This window comes from Balaenoptera acutorostrata, chromosome 9, assembly GCF_949987535.1.
Source record: "Balaenoptera acutorostrata chromosome 9, mBalAcu1.1, whole genome shotgun sequence".
Classification (NCBI taxonomy): domain Eukaryota; kingdom Metazoa; phylum Chordata; class Mammalia; order Artiodactyla; family Balaenopteridae; genus Balaenoptera; species Balaenoptera acutorostrata.
Window position 1 is genome coordinate 68678070 of NC_080072.1, and position 20095 is coordinate 68698164.

The following is a 20095-nucleotide window of genomic DNA, read 5'->3' on the forward strand; positions in this document are numbered from 1 at the left end:
AATGGACTCAGCAAAGAAAAGGAAATCAGGCTGTTACCGAGCCTAAGCTCTACTGCTCACTGTACGACCAGCCAATAATTGAGAGATGAGTTGCTGGGGCAAGGAATAACTACTTTATTCGGAAAGCCAGCAGACCGAGAAGATGGCGTGCCCCAAAGAACCATCTTGCCTGCGTTAGAATTCAGGCTCCTTTCATACTAAAAGGGGAGGGAGTAAAGTCAAACATTTCCTGGTTCCTGTCAGCCTGCAGAGGGGATGTGTTAATTTCTTCCTCCCTGCAGTCATTCACTGGTGGGCCTGGTCAGGTTGTTTCCTGGGAGCTTAAAAAAAGGAATTTTAGCTTAATGTTCATTACCTGGGAAGCAGGGCTCCCAGAGATGGGCTATTATGTATAATTTAAGCTTATAGGCAACATCCCTTAATGAATAACTTGTAATAGAGTACAAGAAGTATTACAAGGCAGGGAAGGAAAGGTGCCCATCTGAATCAAACTTCAGTTGCCATCAGGGCAAGTCGTGTAATGGTCACAGATGGGAGGCCCTGTGTTTGGAAGGTTCAAATACAGCACAGGGGTTCTATGTGTTTTTATGGCTACACCCCTGGCTGAGGTGCCTTTAGGTCATTGTCACTCAAATTCCTGGCCAGCCAAACTCCCACAGCAAAGAGTCCCAAACTGAGGATCAAATTTCTCTGGAAGTCATTCCCATTGGTGGTGAAGCAGTAGACACCCCAAAGCCAATCTCCCAAGTTGTCCGGAATTTCAGAATTTCGGGAACTTTATTTGCTGAGCCCACATCGTTCACACTGACCCCACTGGAAGCCATAGCAGCACCTCTCTAGATAATTCTTTTAGGTACTCCTGGAGTCAATGATACTAAAAACCAGAAAGATATAAGGATTAAAGATGTAGATGAGCTTCTTTGAGAATCTGAGCAGAGAGCCAGTTTATTTTCATGTTTAGATTAAAATAGATTTTTTTCCTCATTCCTCATTGTTACAGTATTCTTTACTTAATTTTCTTCATTTAATGACATACATCAATGAAGCTGGCTTTCTTACTAATAGATCTTAGGTTCATATACTTAGAAACACATGCTAAAGAGTATTTTTGCTATTAATTTTTATCATTCAGTAGTAGAAACAAATCTTTTACTTAATGTCTTAAAATGCAAGACAACACCCATTGATTAGTTTTCCCCCAAAGGCACTTTTAGTTGAATACTGCGCATGAATTACATATGCATTCAGAAGCACAGTGTATTTTAGGGGGAGAAAAACCAGAATTTGCACTTAATATACAGGATTTGACTTGTTTGTTCTTCCATTCAAAAATGAAGTACTAAGTAGGTTCCCTGCCCACCTCCTGTAAGCCCACCATAGATTAAAAACTTTTGTTCCTTTGTGAAAAAAGAGGGTCAACATTTTCCCATGTCATTTTGGATTTATAAAATGTGAATGGCATTTTTTTCTGACTTTCTGAGCTTGCTTGTACTTTCCCGTGAATTCTAATTTGGTTAATTATAATTGATGAATGAATATTTAAAAGGCAGGCCCAAATCAGAATCAACAGTGATGACCTGGAAAAGTTTCATCGTATAGTTGTCTTGTACATTTTAGCAGGTGCTTCTCAAATTGCCATTTAACAATGGAATTTATCATGTTTCTTATAGGTAGCATTCAGTCAGCCCTTTAACAATGTACTGATAGACTTTTTCAGTAATCTTGGGAAATGTTACCGAATAGCAGGAATTAATATAAATATAAAACACATTAAAAATAAGCTTCTTTGACCTTTAATAGATAATGGGCTGTCTCCCTTATTTTTGTAATTGTATAGGGTGTATTTAAAAATTTTAGAATGAATACCCAAGACATGTTTAATAATAGAATATTTTGAACTTTAAATAAATATCAACAGTAGAGCTATGAGGGAGGAAAAATATAAAATATTGATATTTGGTTTTTAAAATTTGTCTTTAAGGAGCATGCTTAAGTACACAGGAGTAACCTGTCATGATGTCTGCAACTTACTTGCAAGTGATTCAACAATATTACAATTATTGAATTTATGTGGTGGGTATTTGGGAATTTATTGTCCTATTATACAGTTTTCTGTACTTTTGAGATTTCTCATAATAAAACATTGGAAGAAAGCTGTTAGACATAATGTTCTATGTGAAGTAATTTGTTCCTTTTGAAATTCTAGGAAGGTTAGAATGCATGTTCATAACATCAATAAAATCACAAGGATTTACAATGTAATCGGAACTATCAGAGGATCTGTGGAACCTGGTGAGTTGGTGGATTATTTTAGACATTTTATTTTTACAAAGATTACAAGAGTAAGAGAAGATAAATTTTCATCAACAATTGATTTTTTTCTGGCTGATGTGAAACAACTAAATTTAGAATAAGAAAGTATAATTCTAAAAGAAAACTCTACCTTATGGTGTTGATTATTTTCTATGGGGAAACTCAAGCGAGAGGAAGTTTAATTTAAAAACATAAATTACTACTCTTTATAATGTATTCAAAGTTGTAGTTCTTTTGAACACATTTTTTCCCAGACAGGTATGTTATTCTGGGAGGTCATCGGGACTCCTGGGTATTTGGAGGTATTGACCCAACCAGTGGGGCTTCTGTTTTGCAAGAAGTTGTTCAGAGTTTTGGCAAACTGATGAGTAGAGGTAAGTAATGTTTCTTTGGTAGGTGATGACAAAAAGTGACTCGCTGAATTTTCCTTTGTTTTTAGGCAGGTGTACCTAACTATGTATGTTAACAATGATTACAGGCTGGAGACCAAGAAGAACTATCATTTTTGCCAGCTGGGATGCAGAAGAATTTGGACTTCTGGGTTCCACAGAATGGGCTGAGGTAAATAAGACAGAAGTTCTTATTTTCTTGGTCAACAGGGAACAAATATATGTATCTCTGGATAATCACAGATAGGTTCCATTACCTAATATGGTTTTAATTTGGATAAATACCCAAGAGAATTTAGGAATTAGAGTTTGCTTTTACTATCATATCAGATTGGCAAAACAGAATATCCTCTTAATTATTGGGCTACAAACAAATTTATTTATTATTGTCAAAATATTTTAGTTTCTATTTGTATTTGTTTTGTAAAAAATCTGTTAAGTTCCAAAAGTAGTTAAAACTAGCAGGCTGTTTCTGACAAATGAATTAACTTATGTAAAAACTGATACAGATACTTGGAGTTAATTTTCAAGCTTCTGAAGTTTCCTTGGAGTTCTTCCATCTAAGAGAACATAAGATGTTCTGTTAAGGTGACTATACTTTGATTGTAATTTCACATTTACAGATTCCATGTATAACTGTAACCACAGGTATATTTTACCATTCACAAAAGTTCCTGATTGTTGAGTATAATATGATAATTTTGTAAACTGAGTTACAATTTCAAGGGTTTATTTTTCCTTTAGTTATGATTAATTTTTATTTTCATTGGGTCTTAATGCTTAGTCTTTATGTGTCTCTCCTAGGCCCCCTCTTTCATCTTCTTCCCTTAGCCTCTCTGTTGAGTATCTCTAAGTTCTTAAATGTGCAAGATAAGCTTGTGCATTTTTATAAAGGCAAGTGCACCATAAAGCACTTTCCCTCCACCATCCTCTATTTATCTTTAATAAGTCCAGATTTTATAGAATTGTTTTAAAGTATGTCTTATAATTCTTGCCATTGTGTCTAGTTTTTAAATGCTTTCCTTCTGACTCCTTTCCTCTTACTTTACTTTAAAATAATAATATGAAATAAATAAATATGGGAGTAAAATCACACACATACAGTTACTTGTATCACTTATGCTTTATTCCATTTATATTGCGAGGTTTTGTTATTATGTTGGTATTATGAATATGTATTTTGGGATAGACTGTTAATTTAGATGAATCAAATTTCATTAAGGTCATTTACTTTTAGAAATATGTAATTTCTTATGAATGCATGTGTATATAAATACGTCTCTGTTCCTATAATTTCAGCAGCTTAAAATAAAGATAAAATAAATCCAAGATATAATATGCCTTGCATTAATTTAAATACATGTGGGTTAAAAGACAGTTTCAATACTGTTTCCAGTTTTCTACCAGATTCTTGATCACATTCAGCAGCATAGTTACCTTCTTTATTTTTTTTTTATAAATTTATTTATTTATTTTTGGCTGCGCTGGGTCTTCGTTGCTGCGCATAGGCTTTCTCTAGTTGCGGTGAGCAGGGGCTACTGTTTGTTGCGGTGTGTGGGCTTCTCATCGCGGTGGCTTCTCTTGTTGCAGAGCACGGGTTCTAGGCGCACGGGCTTCAGTAGTTGTGGCACGTGGGCTCAGTAGTTGTGGCGCACGGGCTTAGTTGCTCTGCGGCATGTGGGATCTTCCTGGACCAGGGCTCGAACCCAGGTCCCCTGCATTGGCAGGCAGATTCATAACCACTGAGCCACCAGGGAAGTCCCACCTTCCTTAAATATAGTTAAGGAAACTTCTTTATTTCTACTGTAAGTCTGTTATAATGGGAACTGTGACTCTATCTACAACAGAGTCGGCTGTGATCTGGCCTGTGTGGGCAACTGTAGAGGCAAGAATCCTCATTTGTGTGATAACCACTTACAGCTTTAAATGATTTTATTGTAACATGTTCTTATAAGGTACAAAGCTAGAGGGAAAGAGAAGTAAAGTGGTCTCTCAGCATATTCTCATCTGAGTGTGATGACATTAGTTTTTCTCTGCTTTATTTTTCTTGGATGTGTGTGTGTGTGTGTGTGTGTGTGTGTGTGTGTGAATCAGAGAGAGAGAGAGAGAGAGAGAGTACATCTTTTTTTATTGCCCATCCTTCTTTCCCTCTTGTTTTTTTCTCTATTCTCCTGCTTTTTTGTTCTTTTTCTTCATCATGTCTTTTTAAAAAAAATATTTAGATAAATGGAAATTTCCAACTACTCACTTTTAAAATGATAAATTTACATGGGTGTCCAATTTCAGTGGATCTCACACTTTAATGTATGTAAGGATTGCCAGGGATACCTTTTAAAAATTATAGATTTCCAGACCTTACTTTGAGCAATTCTTATTCAGTAGATCTGGGGTGGGACTGAGATTCCGTGAGGTTTACCCTTGATATTCTGCTGCAGGGGATCAAGGAACCACATTTTCAAAATGCTGTTGCCTCAGGGCTCACTGCTATTGCTATAAACAGTAGCTACAGCATCATAATGTTTTTCTTGTTTTAACTGAATTAATGTTGTCAACCAATCAGATAATTTCTCAGAAATTATTGTCAAAGGCATAGGTATTTGATTTATAAAGGTATTTGTAGACCAATCTCATACTAAATTATTTTTTTTACATTCTCACAATTGTAAATGCTGTGAGTTAAGTAACAACTTTTGCTTCAACTATAGGAGAATGTAAAATCACTTCAGGAGAGAAGTGTTGCTTATATCAACTCAGATTCATCTATAGAAGGTAAATTTTATTTTGGGTTGTTATTAAATAGTATACCATCATTTAAGTCTGTAAATTCAGCTTGTAAACTTTCTAAGATTATCCTCTCCTATGAGACACCTCGATAATACCTCCATTTTCCATTTTTACCAGAGAGAAAATCAATATGATTCATAACTAAGCTATTGATCCTAATTTCTTTAGTATATTTACCATTTGCCTATCTTGGATTACTAGTTAAAACTCTAGTATTTAATTACATTCTTCATGTGGAGATAGTAAAAGGATTGGTCTACAGAATATTTCATACAGAAATACTTCCTGTATGTACTGGAGCAAATTTGAAGTGAGTACAAACTACAGACTACCTTTTGACCCTGACATGTGACATTTATATCTATAGGCTTTCACTGTATTATTATTTCTAGATAAATGTCAAAGCACACTTACTAGCTACTGACATGCTGTAGTCTAATGTCTTGATATATACTATTGAATTGAATGAATGAGGGAAATCCCTGGCCGTCCAGTGGTTAGGACTCAGAGTTGTATCTCTGACGTGGACCCGGGTTGTATCCCTGGTCGGGGAACTAGGATTCTGCAAGCCGAGCGGCGCAGCCAGGGAAAAAAGAAAAGAAGGCTGAATTGAATGAATGAAGAAAGAATACTGTGGCCTTATCACTTCCTTTGCTAAAGTCTCCCTAAGTGATACTGCCTTACTGAAGGATGAGAGCTGCTGCCTTAGCAGCAAAGTCCGCCTATGCCCTCCAATGTCCTAAGTGTGTACCGCAGCCTCTCTCACCCCTGAAGAATTATTTCCACCCTATTTTTAATTCTCTGGGAATGATGCCTTCAATTTGAAGTTTATTATATCTTGTTTATAATTAGAAAATAAAGTTAGAATTAAATAGATTGGAGTTTCATTGGAAGTATTAAAATACTCTGTGTGTCTTATTTATTTTTCAGGCAATTATACTCTCAGAGTTGACTGTACACCCCTTCTTTACCAATTGGTGTATAAACTGACAAAAGAGGTATATAAGTAGTTCTGTCTTAATGTTTTCTGATGAATAGTAAGTGAATAACTTGTTTTCTAAATTAGTGATACTTATTTTTAAACTGGCGACACATAGCTGATTTGTATTGATATGATAACTAAGAGAACAAAATCTTTAATATAATATTTACTTATGTGATATAACTATGAAAATAGTAGCACTAGTTTCTGTCCTAATAATAGTTCTTAATAATTGTATAAATTTGTTATAAAGTATGGGGTCTATCATTTCGTCTGGCATAGGCATTTTTATATAACAGAAAGAACGCTGAGCTGGAATGGAAAAGCCTTTGTTTCAAAGATTGCCTTGGCTACTCATTCATTCATTCATTCAACAAGTGTTTATTATGTGGTTACTATGTATCAGGCCCTATAAAATGAATTCTAGCAGCAGCAATGATAAAAGGAAAACATTACTGAATCCAAATACTTTGTAATCTAGAGAGGATACAGGCCTATAAAAGAGGAACTATATATATTTCACTAGACTATTGGATACTATATACAATGAAGAACAATTGTGGAACAGAGAAGCTAAAATCCTGGGGCAGCTAGGGAAGTGGGAAAACATTAGAGGATGTTTCCTGAAGAATTAATGGTTGGGCTGTAATATGGAGCGATGTGAAGGTAAGGGAGACGCTTTCTCAACAGAGGATGCAGTACCTAAAAAAGATGTGGAGGTATGAAAGAACATATTTCTTGACCTGTAGGTAACTTAGTGTGACCTAAGCATAAAGTGTTGGTGAAAGGCTGGTACAAAATGGGGCATGACAAATAGGTCAAGGGATTCAGAAATTTGGTGATGGAGAAATTCAAGAATCTTTAACAAGGTTATACATTATCATATTTATTCATTTAGAAAGATTACTCTGTATCAGTGTAGTGAATAGGTTAAGCTGTAGTAAATCTAAAAGCAAAATGGAAATAATTCCACATGCTTACTTAGCACACAGGAATTTTATAAATATTACTTATTGATATATAAAATACTCTGAAAACTCTAATGTACTCTGAATCTCTAAAAATTATGTAATCTATTCATTAAATATCTGTGTACATCATTAAATAATTACTTGTTATAGGATTTAACTATAGACGTATTTCTTTCAAGTAGGTATCACGTAGATGACAATGTGAAGTAGGTATCACTTTCCTGTAGGTACTATTTCCCAATCTTCCTTAATCTTGCCCTTTCCTTTTCACTGTTAGTGTCTTTAACATCTTATTCTCCCAAATGAGAATCCTCTCATTATTCCCATCACAACTCTCTCACTGTATTGGGTAGCGTATCTCCTTGATCCTTTCATTGGAATGTCCCATAAAAACATCTCATCTGAAAGCAAGTTGTAGAGACAATCTTTATTGGGAGAACCCTTCTCAGGATATGCATTCATGTTCTGTCCTACAGAGGTGGCTCCTGCCTTTGATGTGAGGGATAATAATAATTTCAGGGCCAATAAGCAGAAGTTTCATTCTATCCCCCCTTTGTACAAAGGCAGATGCTTATCTGTGGCCATACAAAAACCCAGTAGAAAAAGGAGACTTTTATCCTCCTAAACTGTTTATTACAATTTTATCAACCCCTAGTGTGTGTTGGCACGGTCAAACCGTGCTGGGGAGTGTGGTGGAGAGGGCTGAGCTTAGAGAGAAGGGAACCTACCTGCCTGATAGAAGCAGGAAATGGACAAGGTGTTGAAATAATGGGGGAGAACCAGCAATTATGACAGCGCATATAGCTGAAACAGAAAATTCTGATCTTAGCTGTACAGGCCATAGGGACACAGTTCTGGTTGGTGCTAGACCTGGATGGTATGATTCCGGGAAATGAAGAGGATTTTGCAGGGAATTCAGTTCAAGCAGTTTGTAGGAATTGGAGCAGGATCTCAGCTGTTGCAAATCGGCAGAAGCAGAGTACAGAGTAGAACCCAGTCATTTGGCTGGAAATGAGCAGAATATCCCTGAAGCTCCCACAAGCTGGTGGGGAGGGGATGTCTCTGTGGGGTGCCGAGACTGTTTTTAAGCTGAGGACCTCGTATGCTATGATGAGGGAATAACCAACTCTGTTTAAAGGCCTGAGAAGATATCAGAGAAGATATTGTTTGGATTAAGATGGGCACCATTATCCCCATTTCCACATGTGGGAAACTAGGGTTTAAAGAAAGGAAGCAATACACCAAAGGTTATAATGCTTTCAGCGTTTCATAAGTAGGGTCTGTCTTTGGTCCATTTTTGAACAAAGCAGAGCTGTAAACCAACAAACAAATAAAATGCAGCCAATATGTACGATGATTTTTTTTCCCACCACATGCTTCTGCTTTTCTTAGAGTGGAGAAAGAAAAGGAAAGTATAAGTTTGTAAGTATGTGTTTAATGAGGGTAATAAAAAATGTTTATGTATATACATAAGTTCTTAAAATTCCCAACTAGAAACCTGAGGTTATGTAGTTTTTTTAAAACCCATCAAATTCCAACATTGTTTAAACACAGACTTTCTAAAATAACAGTTCCTCCTCACCCCACCTGCCCTACAAAACCAGGACTCATATTGACAATTTCAAGCTCAGCTTCTTAATGTCTGTCTCCTGCCCTAAGGCCTCACTGTAGGTCATCTTGGACAAAAGCAATTTACTAAAGTAAATATTATATATATAAAGTTTTCTCCCAGTGACTTCCCACTAAAAGAAATCTAAGCTGCCCAACACTGAAGTGATGACACTTGTTAAAAATCTGAAATGCTATTAAAAAGTTTACCAGTATAAGCAAGACATTTTTTCCTAAGGACATGGCAAAATTACAAATAAGTGGGAATTATAAATGAACGAGAATTTGGGCTGGATTTTTTCCTTGCGATTTGCAAAAACATATTTTTCTGTAAAGAATATGATACACAAATGTTCACGTGGATAAACGTAGAAGTCGATATTAACATGTGGTTTTATATTGGCGTAAATTTAGTTGTTCTACTCTTATTCCCGATATTTGATTTATCTTTCCAGATCTCCAGCCCGGATGATGGTTTTGAGAGTAAATCTCTTTATGAAAGCTGGTTAGAAAAGGACCCTTCATCTGAAAATAAAACTTTGCCTAGGTAAATTACTTGTATGTACGTTTTCTATCACACGATCAGTTGAGTTCCCCTTTGCCCCTTGTTTCTCCAGACAGGCAATTCTCAGATGTCTCAACAATTTGAGAGTATTTTTGCAAATTTTTAGTTAAAAATTATTAGCCATTATTTTGCATTCTTGCATAAAATTACATTCAGATATGTATTAAGTACATTAATAAATACAATTCAAGTGAAGTAAAAAAACAAATGATGGATTATTTCTTTCTAAACTTATTAAGGTGCATTATCAGTAACTACCAAGTTATGCCTTTACCTTTAATTTGTTTAGATTTTATGTAAGAATTAAATTTTACTTCTCATTTATACAATAGCAGCTTTCTTGTATTTATTTTATGTTTATATTTGTTTTCTACTCCTATACTATTTCTAAAACCAGCTGGTGGTAGCAATTTATAGCTTCACTCCATATTGCAAATAAGTCTTGTGAAAGTTTAAATGTATCTCCATTATGTTTTTTTTTATTACAGGAATATTTTTAAAAATATTTATTTATTTATTTTATTTTTGGCTGCATTGGGTCTTTTTTTTTTTTTTAAACATCTTTATTGAAGTATAATTGCTTCACAATGGTGTGTTAGTTTCTGCTTTATAACAAAGTGAATCAGCTACACATATACACACGTTCCCATATCTCCTCCCTTCCACATCTCCCTCCCTCCCACCCTCCCCATCCCACCCCCCCAAGCGGTCACAAAGCACCGAGCTGATCTCCCTGTGCTATGTGGCTGCTTCCCACTAGCTATCTATTTTACATTTGGTAGTGTATATATGTCCATGACACTCTCTCACCCTGTCACATCTCACCCCTCCCCCTCCCCATATCCTCAAGTCCATTCTTTAGTACGTCTGTGTCTTTATTCCCATCTTGCCACTAGGTTCTTCATGACCTTGTTTTTTTTTTTTTTTCCTTAGATTCCATATATATGTGTTAGCATACTGTATTTGTTTTTCTCTTTCTGACTTACTTCACTCTGTATGACAGACTCTAACTCCTTCCACCTCATTACAAATACCTCCATTTCATTTCTTTATGGCTGAGTAATATTCCATTATATATATGTGCCACATCTTGTTTATCCATTCATCCGATGATGGACACTTAGGTTGCTTCCATGACCTGGCTATTGTAAATAGAGCTGCAATGAACATTTTGGTACATGACTCTTTTTGAATTATGGTTTTCTCAGGGTATTTGCCCAGTAGTGGGATTGCTGGGTCATATGGTAGTTCTATTTGTAGTTTTTTAAGGAACCTCCATACTGTTCTCCATAGTGGCTGTATCAATTTACATTCCCACCAACAGTGCAAGAGTGTTCCCTTTTCTCCACACCCTCTCCAGCATTTATTGTCTGTAGATTTTTTGATGATGGCCATTCTGACCGGTGTGAGATGATACCTCAATGTAGTTTTGATTTGCATTTCTCTAATGATTAAAGATGTTAAGCATTCTTTCATGTGTCTGTTGGCCATCTGTATATCTTCTTTGGAGAAATGTCTGTTTAGGTCTTCTGCCCATTTTTGGATTGGGTTGTTTGTTTTTTTTGTTATTGAACTGCATGAGCTGCTTGTAAATCTTGGAGATTAATCCTTTGTCAGTTGCTTCATTTGCAAATATTTTCTCCCATTCTGAGGGTTGTCTTTTGGTCTTGTTTATGGTTTCCTTTGCTGTGCAAAAGCTTTTAAGTTTCATTAGGTCCCATTTGTTTATTTGTGTTTTTATTTCCATTTCTCTAGGAGGTGGGTCAAAAAGGATCTTGCTGTGATTTATGTCATAGAGTGTTCTGCCTATGTTTTCCTCTAAGAGTTTGATAGTGTCTGGCTTTACACTTAGGTCTTTAATCCATTTTGAGTTTATTTTTGTGTATGGTGTCAGGGAGTGTTCTAATTTCATACTTTTACATGTACCTGTCCAATTTTCCCAGCACCACTTGTTGAAGAGGCTGTCTTTTCTCCACTGTATATGCTTGCCTCCTTTATCAAAGATAAGGTGACCATATGTGCGTGGGTTTATCTCTGGGCTTTCTATCCTGTTCCATTGATCTATATTTCTGTTTTTGTGCCAGTACCAAACTGTCTTGATTACTGTAGCTTTGTAGTATAGTCTGAAGTCAGGGAGCCTGATTCCTCCAGCTTTGTTTTTCTTTCTCAAGATTGCTTTGGCTATTCGGGGTCTTTTGTGTTTTCATACAAATTGTGAAATGTTTTGTTCTAGTTCTGTGAAAAATGCCAGTGGTAGTTTGATAGGGATTGCATTGAATCTGTAGATTGCTTTGGGTAGTAGAGTCATTTTCACAATGTTGATTCTTCCAATCCAAGAACATGGTATATCTCTCCATCTATTTGTATCATCTTTAAATTGCATTGGGTCTTAGTTGCGGCACATGGGATCTTTCGTTGCGGCGCATAGGCTTCTCTCTCTAGTTGTGGCGCACAAGCTCCAGAGCAGGTGGGCTCTGTAGTTGTGGCATGCGAGCTCTCTAGTTGTGGCTTGCATGCTCAGTAGTTGTGGCGCATGGACTTAGTTGCTCCGCAGCATGTGGGATCTTAGTTCCCCGACCAGGGATGGAACCCACATCCCCTGCATTGGAAGGCGGATTCTTAACCACTGGACCACCTGGGAAGTCCTTCCATTATGTTTTAAATGCTTATTCAAAAAAACAGTAGAGTAGAAAAAAAGATTTAAAAAACATCCCAAGGTCTCAATCTCAAAAACATTCTAATAGTTTAGAAGTATATAGTTAGGTTCTTAATGCATATGTAATTTTATATTCTGTTTTACTGACTTATTTTTGAATGAAAATCTTCTATGACATTACATTTTTTTCCAAAGTTTTTATTTATTTATTTATTTTTGGCTGCATTGGGTCTTTGTTGCTGCACACAGGCTTTCTCGAGTTGAGGCGAGCGGGGTCTACTCTTTGTTGTGGTGCGCGGGCTTCTCATTGCGGTGGCTTCTCTTGTTGCACAGCACGGGCTCTAGGCGTGAGGGCTTCAGTAGTTGTGGCACGAGGCCTTGGTAGTTGTGGCTCGCGGGCTCTAAAGCACAGGCTCAGTAGTTATGGCACACGGGCTTAGTTGCTGAGCGGCATGTGGGATCTTCCCGGACCAGGGCTCTAACTCGTGTCCCCTGCATTGGCAGGCGGATTCTTAACCACTGCGCCACAAGGGAAATCCCGTCAATACATTTTATATGTATATGTTTATATATTATTTATATATATGTATGTATGTAGTGGCTTCTTAATTATATGCAAAGCAATATATTATAATTAGATTTATTTCTGAAATAAACTAAGGCACTTTGAGTCTTCATGATCTTAAATGTAGACTTTCTCATGGCAGTTTTCTTACTAGACTATAGTTCTCTGAGGGTAGAGACCGTATCTTATTTGTTTTTCCCTCAAAACAAATACCATAAATGCTGAAGATACGGAAGATATCATAGTTACCAGGCTGCCATATTTAGTGTCACTGCCCGACTCTGGTTTTAATCAGTTCAGATTTATAGGTTTATCACACATATAAATAGGTGTGATAGGAAAGTGTTTTGAGGGTGGTGTACCTTTTCTTAATTTTTATAAATGTACCATACAATTCCTTGCAGTTCTTGGGACAGGATTCATGGTGCCGTCTATTTCATTTTATATTATTTATTTATGCATTTATTTCTTCGTGTGTGTGTGTATGTGTATCATATTTTACATTTAGAATCAACAAGCTGGGATCTGGAAGTGATTTTGAAGCTTATTTTCAGAGACTTGGAATTGCTGCAGGAAGAGTCCGGTACACTAAGAATAGGGTAAGCCATTGTATTATTTTGGATACATAGCACTTCATCCACATTCTCTTTGTTAGGAATTCTGTCATTTAGTTGTTGGGTACCAGGCACCGAGTGGACATGTGGCCTGGGAAGAATTGCAGGGATAGAGATAGCCTGCAGGTCCTTTCGTAGATGGACTAGGAAATAATTTGAGCTATTTTGTGAATGTTCACTGCCAGGGTTATTCAGTGAAGTGGTAGTTGATAGAGTAATGCCAGGTACTTAGCTGGTTATCACTACCAAGAGGTTTGCATCCTTTTCCCGATGGCGGCTTTGTTGGAAAATCTAATTCTTCTTTTCTGATCTGCACTGCCTGCATTGCACCATTGCCACTCAAACACATTGATGATATGTGAGTCCATGGGTTTCGAACCTATACCGTGTTTGTTTGTCTGTTATAAATTATGTCATAAACCAAACTGAAGATTACATCAGTAAACTCAGATTTGTCACAGATTTGAATCATTTTCTAATCATAATTGCAGTATGCCAACATCTTGCTTGTCTAGAATACATATCCCTTGCAAATTTGACTATCCAGAATACAGCTAACAGAGAAGTAAGCAAAAACAGCTTCAGAATAACCCATAATAAATGCATAAATCTGTATACTAATACTCATTACACATCATACATAAGAGATGCGCTTTACCTCTGTCAAAGCCTGTTCACTTTTATACTGTCATCATTCTGAACAAAGTTATCTAGTTTCTAAGACAATGCAGATTAAAAGCAGAATATCAGATAGAGGGAGAGAGACTGATACAGGGGTGCCTTTTAGTGATATTAAAAGTAATAAGAATGATAGCTTTATGGCAAAGTAGCAGATAGGTAAAAACTAAAGTTAGGAAAGGCAGACCTAAGAAGTAAAAAATATTTATGTGGAGTACCACCCTGTAATAATTTATGTTTATAATGGTAACCCTTAATTTTGGAACAAAGGTTAAATGGCATGTGGTTATATACTGTTTGGGAAGGCAGGGAAGGGGCTGAAATGTTGACCTTTAAACAACAGGGGTGCCAACCCTCCCAGCAGTTGAAAACCCACACATAGCTTTACATTCGGGATCGTGTAGTTCTGTAGTACATATTTATTGAAAAAAATTCCATGTATAAGTGAACCCCTGTAGTTCAAACCTGTGTTGTTAAAGTGCCAGCTGAATAATCCTTCAGCTATAACAATACTTAGCTGCTCAGAACCTTTCATTCTCAATCAGTTGATAGATAATTTTAAACTGTGCTGGTATGCAATTTGAGTATGTACGCCTTAATTTAATTGTCAACAAAGCAATAGGGAAAATTTTCAAGAAGCAGTGTTTTGAACAAAGATTATATGAATTATAAAATGAATAATGGTAAAATTTTAAATGGGTGAAGATTTGGTGGTGGGGTTTTAGTTAATTAGACTTAACTTTTTTCACTCGTGATAAAACTCAGGGTACCGTATGGTTATGTTTTTAAATACAATCGTTTTATGATTCCATAAAATATTATAATTTGAGTATTTAATGTTTGTATATACTCGGTCCCCCCCACCTTTTTTTTTTTTTTTTTTTTTTCAGAAAACAGATAATTACAGCAGCTATCCAACATACCATACAATTTACGAGACATTTGAATTGGTAGAGAATTTTTATGACCCCACGTTTAAAAAACAGCTTGCTGTAGCTCAATTACGAGGAGCACTGGTTTATGAGCTTGCAGACTCTAAAATCATTCCTTTCAACATTCAAGACTATGCAAAAACTTTGGAAAACTATGCAACAGATATCTACAGTTTATCCAAGAAATATGACCAACAATTAAGAGACCATCAAGTATCATTTGGTAAGAAATGGCTGGACAGATATTTTATAATCATTAAGTTAGAGTTTTAAGATATCACCTCCTATTGTCATCCATGCATACTATTTCATCCTAGAATTTATCCTTGCCTCATTTCTTACTCCTGACTTATAGAAAAAAATCTTTAAACACCTATTAAAGAATGTGACTTAGTTTGATATTTGTAGGATGAATCCATTTTGCTTAGTGCTACAAACATTGGGTTGGTAAATATTTTCCCCATATTGCTGCCTTTAAAAATGTTTTGTTATAAGAACAATACTATTAAAATGTAACAATATTACACAAAGATTGGAAAGTAGAGAAAGCCACCACTTCCACTACATATATGTAGTATTACATTGTTATCATTATTACTACAGCATTTACCTATTAATGTTTTTCTACATGGAGGATTTTTTACATGGTTTTAAGCATTCTTTCCTTTTATATCTGGCCATTTTGTGGTTGCTATTCCACATCATGTATCTCCTGCAAAGCAGAAGTGAAATGTAGTGTTGTGTAGTGTAGGAGCATTAAGCATTGGGTCTGGAAGCAACTTCCTGGTTCAAATCCTGGCTCTAATATTTGGTCATTGTGTGACCTTAAGAAAGCTACTTAACCCCTCTATGTGTCAGTTTTATTATGAGTGAAATAGTAAAATGAAATGTTTCCAAGATTGCTGTGGAGATTTCATTTGGTTGGTATATGGAAACAATGGTGACTGTCACTTAGTGCTCATAATGTTAGCTATTATTACTGTTTTATTGCAACCGTTTTCTTTTATTATTCTGGGAGTACATATTCTTAGTATATATCAAAGTTATCAAATATGTACTGAGTGTCTACTGTGTACCAAGTGCTGTGTTATTTCCTGGGAGATATAAGGAAGATTAAGAAATAGTCATTGGGGCTTCCCTGGTGGCACAGTGGTTGAGAATCTGCCTGCCAATGCAGGGGACACGGGTTCGAGCCCTGGTCCGGGAAGATCCCACATGCCGTGGAGCAACTAGGCCCGTGAGCCACAACTACTGAGCCTGTGCGTCTGGAGCCTGTGCTCCGCAACAAGAGAGGCCACGATAGTGAGAGGCCCGCGCACCGCGATGAAGAGTGGCCCCCACTTGCCACAACTAGAGAAAGCCCTCGCACAGAAACGAAAACCCAACACAGCCAAAAATAAATAAATAAATTAAAAAATAATAATAATAAATGAAAAAAATAAAAAAAAAAAGAAATAGTCATTGTCCTCAAAGAGCTTAAATTCTCATGGGGAAGGAGAAGACAAAATGCAGGGGATAAGCTATTAAAGGGGTGAACAGAGAGTACTATAGGGGTGCTGAGAATGAGTAGCGGGTGGTCAGTAAAGGCTTTGGAACATAATTACATAAGAATTAGTAACCTTCAGAAAGTTACGACGAGCAGCAGGCACTAAGATCTAGAAACTGAAGCAAAGAAAATTTAGAAAATTGTGCTTAGATCTATATGAAGAGTTGTCCCAATAAGTAAGTATTGAATGAATAAATAAATGAATGCTGGGTTTCTGATAAATTGAGTTAAAAGGATTTTTTATGTCCTAAACTCTTGAAATCTGTTATTTCCTTAAGAACCAATTTTGCCATTTTCAATTTTATACATTGTTTCTTTGTTACAATATTTTCTAATAATTTCCATGGACCTGCAAGAAGACTCAGTAGAAAAATAGTTTCAACATCTCTTCAGTCACAGCAATCTGGAATGGGGGGGAGTTGGAAAATGAACCTTTGAAATATGAAGCACTCATGCTTAACTAATTTCCCTTCTACTTTTCTATTTTTTAAAAAAGATTCCTTATTTTCTGCTGTGAAAAACTTCTCAAAGTCCGCTTCAGATTTTCATAGAAGACTTTCACAAGTTGATCTGAATAAGTAAGTTTCAAATGTAAAGCTCCCTACTGTTTGGAAAAGCAATCTGGTTACTGGAATGAACTGGGTACACACAGAAGCATTCAACTCTGAATCATTGCTACTCAAATTATGGTCTGCCAGCCAGTAACATCAACATCACCTGGGAGCTTGTTACAAAGGCAGAATATCAGACCCCATCCAAGGCCTGCTTTAATAGAGTTCTGCACTTTAACAAGACTCTCCAGGTAGTTTGTATTCACATTAAAGTTTGAGGAACATAGCTGTGGAATGATAGACTAAAAACTCATCCCATGGCAAGGGCCAAGGAGACATGTCTTTAGGAGTTTGCATGATAAGAATTCTGACTATTTCTGGTAATTCATAATTCTATGGGTTTAAGTGCATTTGTGGCATATTTTACTACAGTCACAATATTCCTGTGAACAGTGTAGAAATTCTTTCTTTACTAATACTTTTTTTTGCATTTCATTTAACCTCGTGCCGTTGTTAGGTTGAAAAATAATTTAAGTTATACTCAAAGCATTATTTAACAAGCATAATTTGTTCCACCTTACACTCCATGTCACATTTCTTAATTTTTTTCAGATTTATCAGAATAAGATTTCCCACCTCCCATCCGGGCAGAAAGCTGTATCAGTCACTGTGAGGGGCTTCTCTCTCCCTGGGGTTATAGGACAGCCTAGGGAACTTATGCAGCACCCCAAAAGAGAGCTGGCAGATTCCAAGTGTGGAGGGGACTCCCTGCCCACTAGGAGCAGCTGTCTCCCTCCTTGCAGACTCCTGCAACTTCCCTTCATTCTGTCTTGTTTAGCCTTTACTCTGCTCCTTTCTTCCACAGTAGAATTAACTGGTTTATCAAGAACAACTTGGCAGTCCACCCTGCCTACCTTTGCAGGAGGCCTGGCTCTCCTCCTACAAAGAATTAAAAATGTCTTTCACTTCTTTCTGGTCTGTGATCTTGAAAAACAAAACAAGCCATTTCCCAATCAGTCTCTCTGCTTATTATAAATAATAGAAAGATGCCCCTGCTGTTATATGTAGCTTACCATATGAGCCTTACTGTGTGTTTTATATGCATTTTCTTTAAAAAAATTTATGAGTTTAGAAGGTTATTTCCTCATGCCTTATCCTTATTTAATATTTTAAAATGTGGTTGCATGGTAAGGGTTTTAATTATCTATTTCTTATTCTCAAAGCCCCACTGCAGTGAGAATTATGAATGACCAACTGATGTTCCTGGAAAGAGCATTCATCGATCCCCTTGGTTTACCAGGGAGGCCATTCTATAGGTAAGGAGGCAACAGCTGTTCCACTAAAGGACACCAAATATGTCACTGTGACCAAAACCAGCATACCCAAGGTCTGCTTCACACTCCTGCTATCAGACAAGTGGAAAGTGGATATGTATACTGAAGGAAATATGGGTGAGGTCATGCATAACAGTATAATTTGTACTATCAGAAAAGTTAATTTCATATTGTGTATTGCTTTGCTGCAGATGTAAATGGCAGATGATAGTTGAAAAAGAACTCTTGTAACAAAATCGAAAAGACACAGAATCTTAAAGGGGATCTTAGAGCTCATGTAGTTCAATTTTCTACATGAATCTTTTCTGTAGGATCTCAGAAAAGTAGTTATCCAGCCACTGTTTGAATCTTCCAGTGAATGGAAGCTTACTACCACATGAGGAAGTTCGTTCTGTTTTAGGAAAGGTCTACTTAATAGAAAGTTTTCTTCATAAAGATATATTTCCCTGTAATTTTCTCCCTCTGACCCTGTTCTGCTCTCCAAAGTCAAAAAGAATTACTCTAGATCTATTTCCATATAACATTTCAGGTTTTTGAAGATGGATGCCATAGTTTCCCCTAAAGAAATATCGTGCTTTTTTTTTTTTAATATTAATATCCATTAACGCGTTTTTATTGTTGTTGTTTTTTGTTTTTTTAAATTTATTTATTTATTTATTATTTTTATTTTTGGCTGTGTTGGGTCTTCGCTTCTGTGCGAGGGCTCTCTCTAGTTGAGGCAAGCGGGGGCCACTCTTCATTGCGGTGCACGGGCCTCTCACCGTCGCGGCCTCTCTCGTTGCGGAGCACAGGCTCCCGACACGCAGGCTCAGTAGTTGTGGCTCACGGGCCCATTTGCTCCGCGGCATGTGGGATCCTCCCAGACCAGGGCTCGAACCCGCATCCCCTGCATTGGCAGGCAGACTCTCAACCACCGCACCACCAGGGAAGCACTTGCTTTTTTTTTTTTTATCTCTATCTCAGGTTTTCTTTCAGTATCTTGGCTGCTTTTGGATAGCCTCCAGTTTTTTGAGGTACATTTTAAGCCATGGTTTCTTGGTAAAAATTAGAAAGGTCCTAGCATTTAGAGTCAGAAAATCTGTGTTCTAGTTCACTTGCACATGTGTGACTTAGAGCAAGTCATATCTAGGGTTTGCTCATCTGAATTAGGATGGTGATAATTGCTATTTTACAAGGCTGTTTATCATCAAATAACATATACAAAAGATATATCTATGTTACCTTTCTTATAAATATTAGTAATAATTTAACTGATTACAAGCCCAGGCATTTAGAGCCCAGCTCTGCCAAATACTAAGTGTGACCTGGGCAAATTTACTTCTCTAAGACTCAGGTTCCTCAGCTGTAGATGGAGATTACAGTGCTTTTACCCCATAGGTTTGTGGATTTAAGGCATGCAGAAGATTTAGCTCAGAGAGGGGTATACTCAGTAAATGGCTGCTATTTTTATAATAGCTTACATAATGTAAAGATAAATGTTTATCAATACAAATGAAATAGCAGCCATCAGTTAAGTATTTACATAAATCAAATCAAAGGTTGAAAGCCAATCTACACATTAATCCTCTCTTGCCTATCATTAGTCCATCTTTATATATTTATTTCTT

General features: G+C 36.6%; 1 protein-coding gene and 1 pseudogene across 8 annotated transcripts in view; one reads left to right on the plus strand and one right to left on the minus strand.

Moving 5' to 3' along the window:
* Positions 1-20095, plus strand: part of NAALAD2 (N-acetylated alpha-linked acidic dipeptidase 2) — a 135164-nt gene that overhangs the window by 76575 nt on the left and 38494 nt on the right. For all 8 annotated transcript variants that reach the window (XM_007188914.3, XM_057552935.1, XM_028168170.2 and 5 more), the window contains 10 exons: positions 2207-2292; positions 2568-2687; positions 2792-2874; positions 5408-5471; positions 6417-6484; positions 9503-9594; positions 13342-13432; positions 15016-15280; positions 17100-17181; positions 18378-18470. In XM_007188914.3, coding sequence (XP_007188976.2) covers positions 2207-2292; positions 2568-2687; positions 2792-2874; positions 5408-5471; positions 6417-6484; positions 9503-9594; positions 13342-13432; positions 15016-15280; positions 17100-17181; positions 18378-18470 — 1044 coding nt within the window. The remainder of the gene's footprint in view (positions 1-2206; positions 2293-2567; positions 2688-2791; positions 2875-5407; positions 5472-6416; positions 6485-9502; positions 9595-13341; positions 13433-15015; positions 15281-17099; positions 17182-18377; positions 18471-20095) is intronic.
* On the minus strand, positions 592-1008 carry LOC114238676 (mitochondrial import receptor subunit TOM6 homolog; annotated as a pseudogene).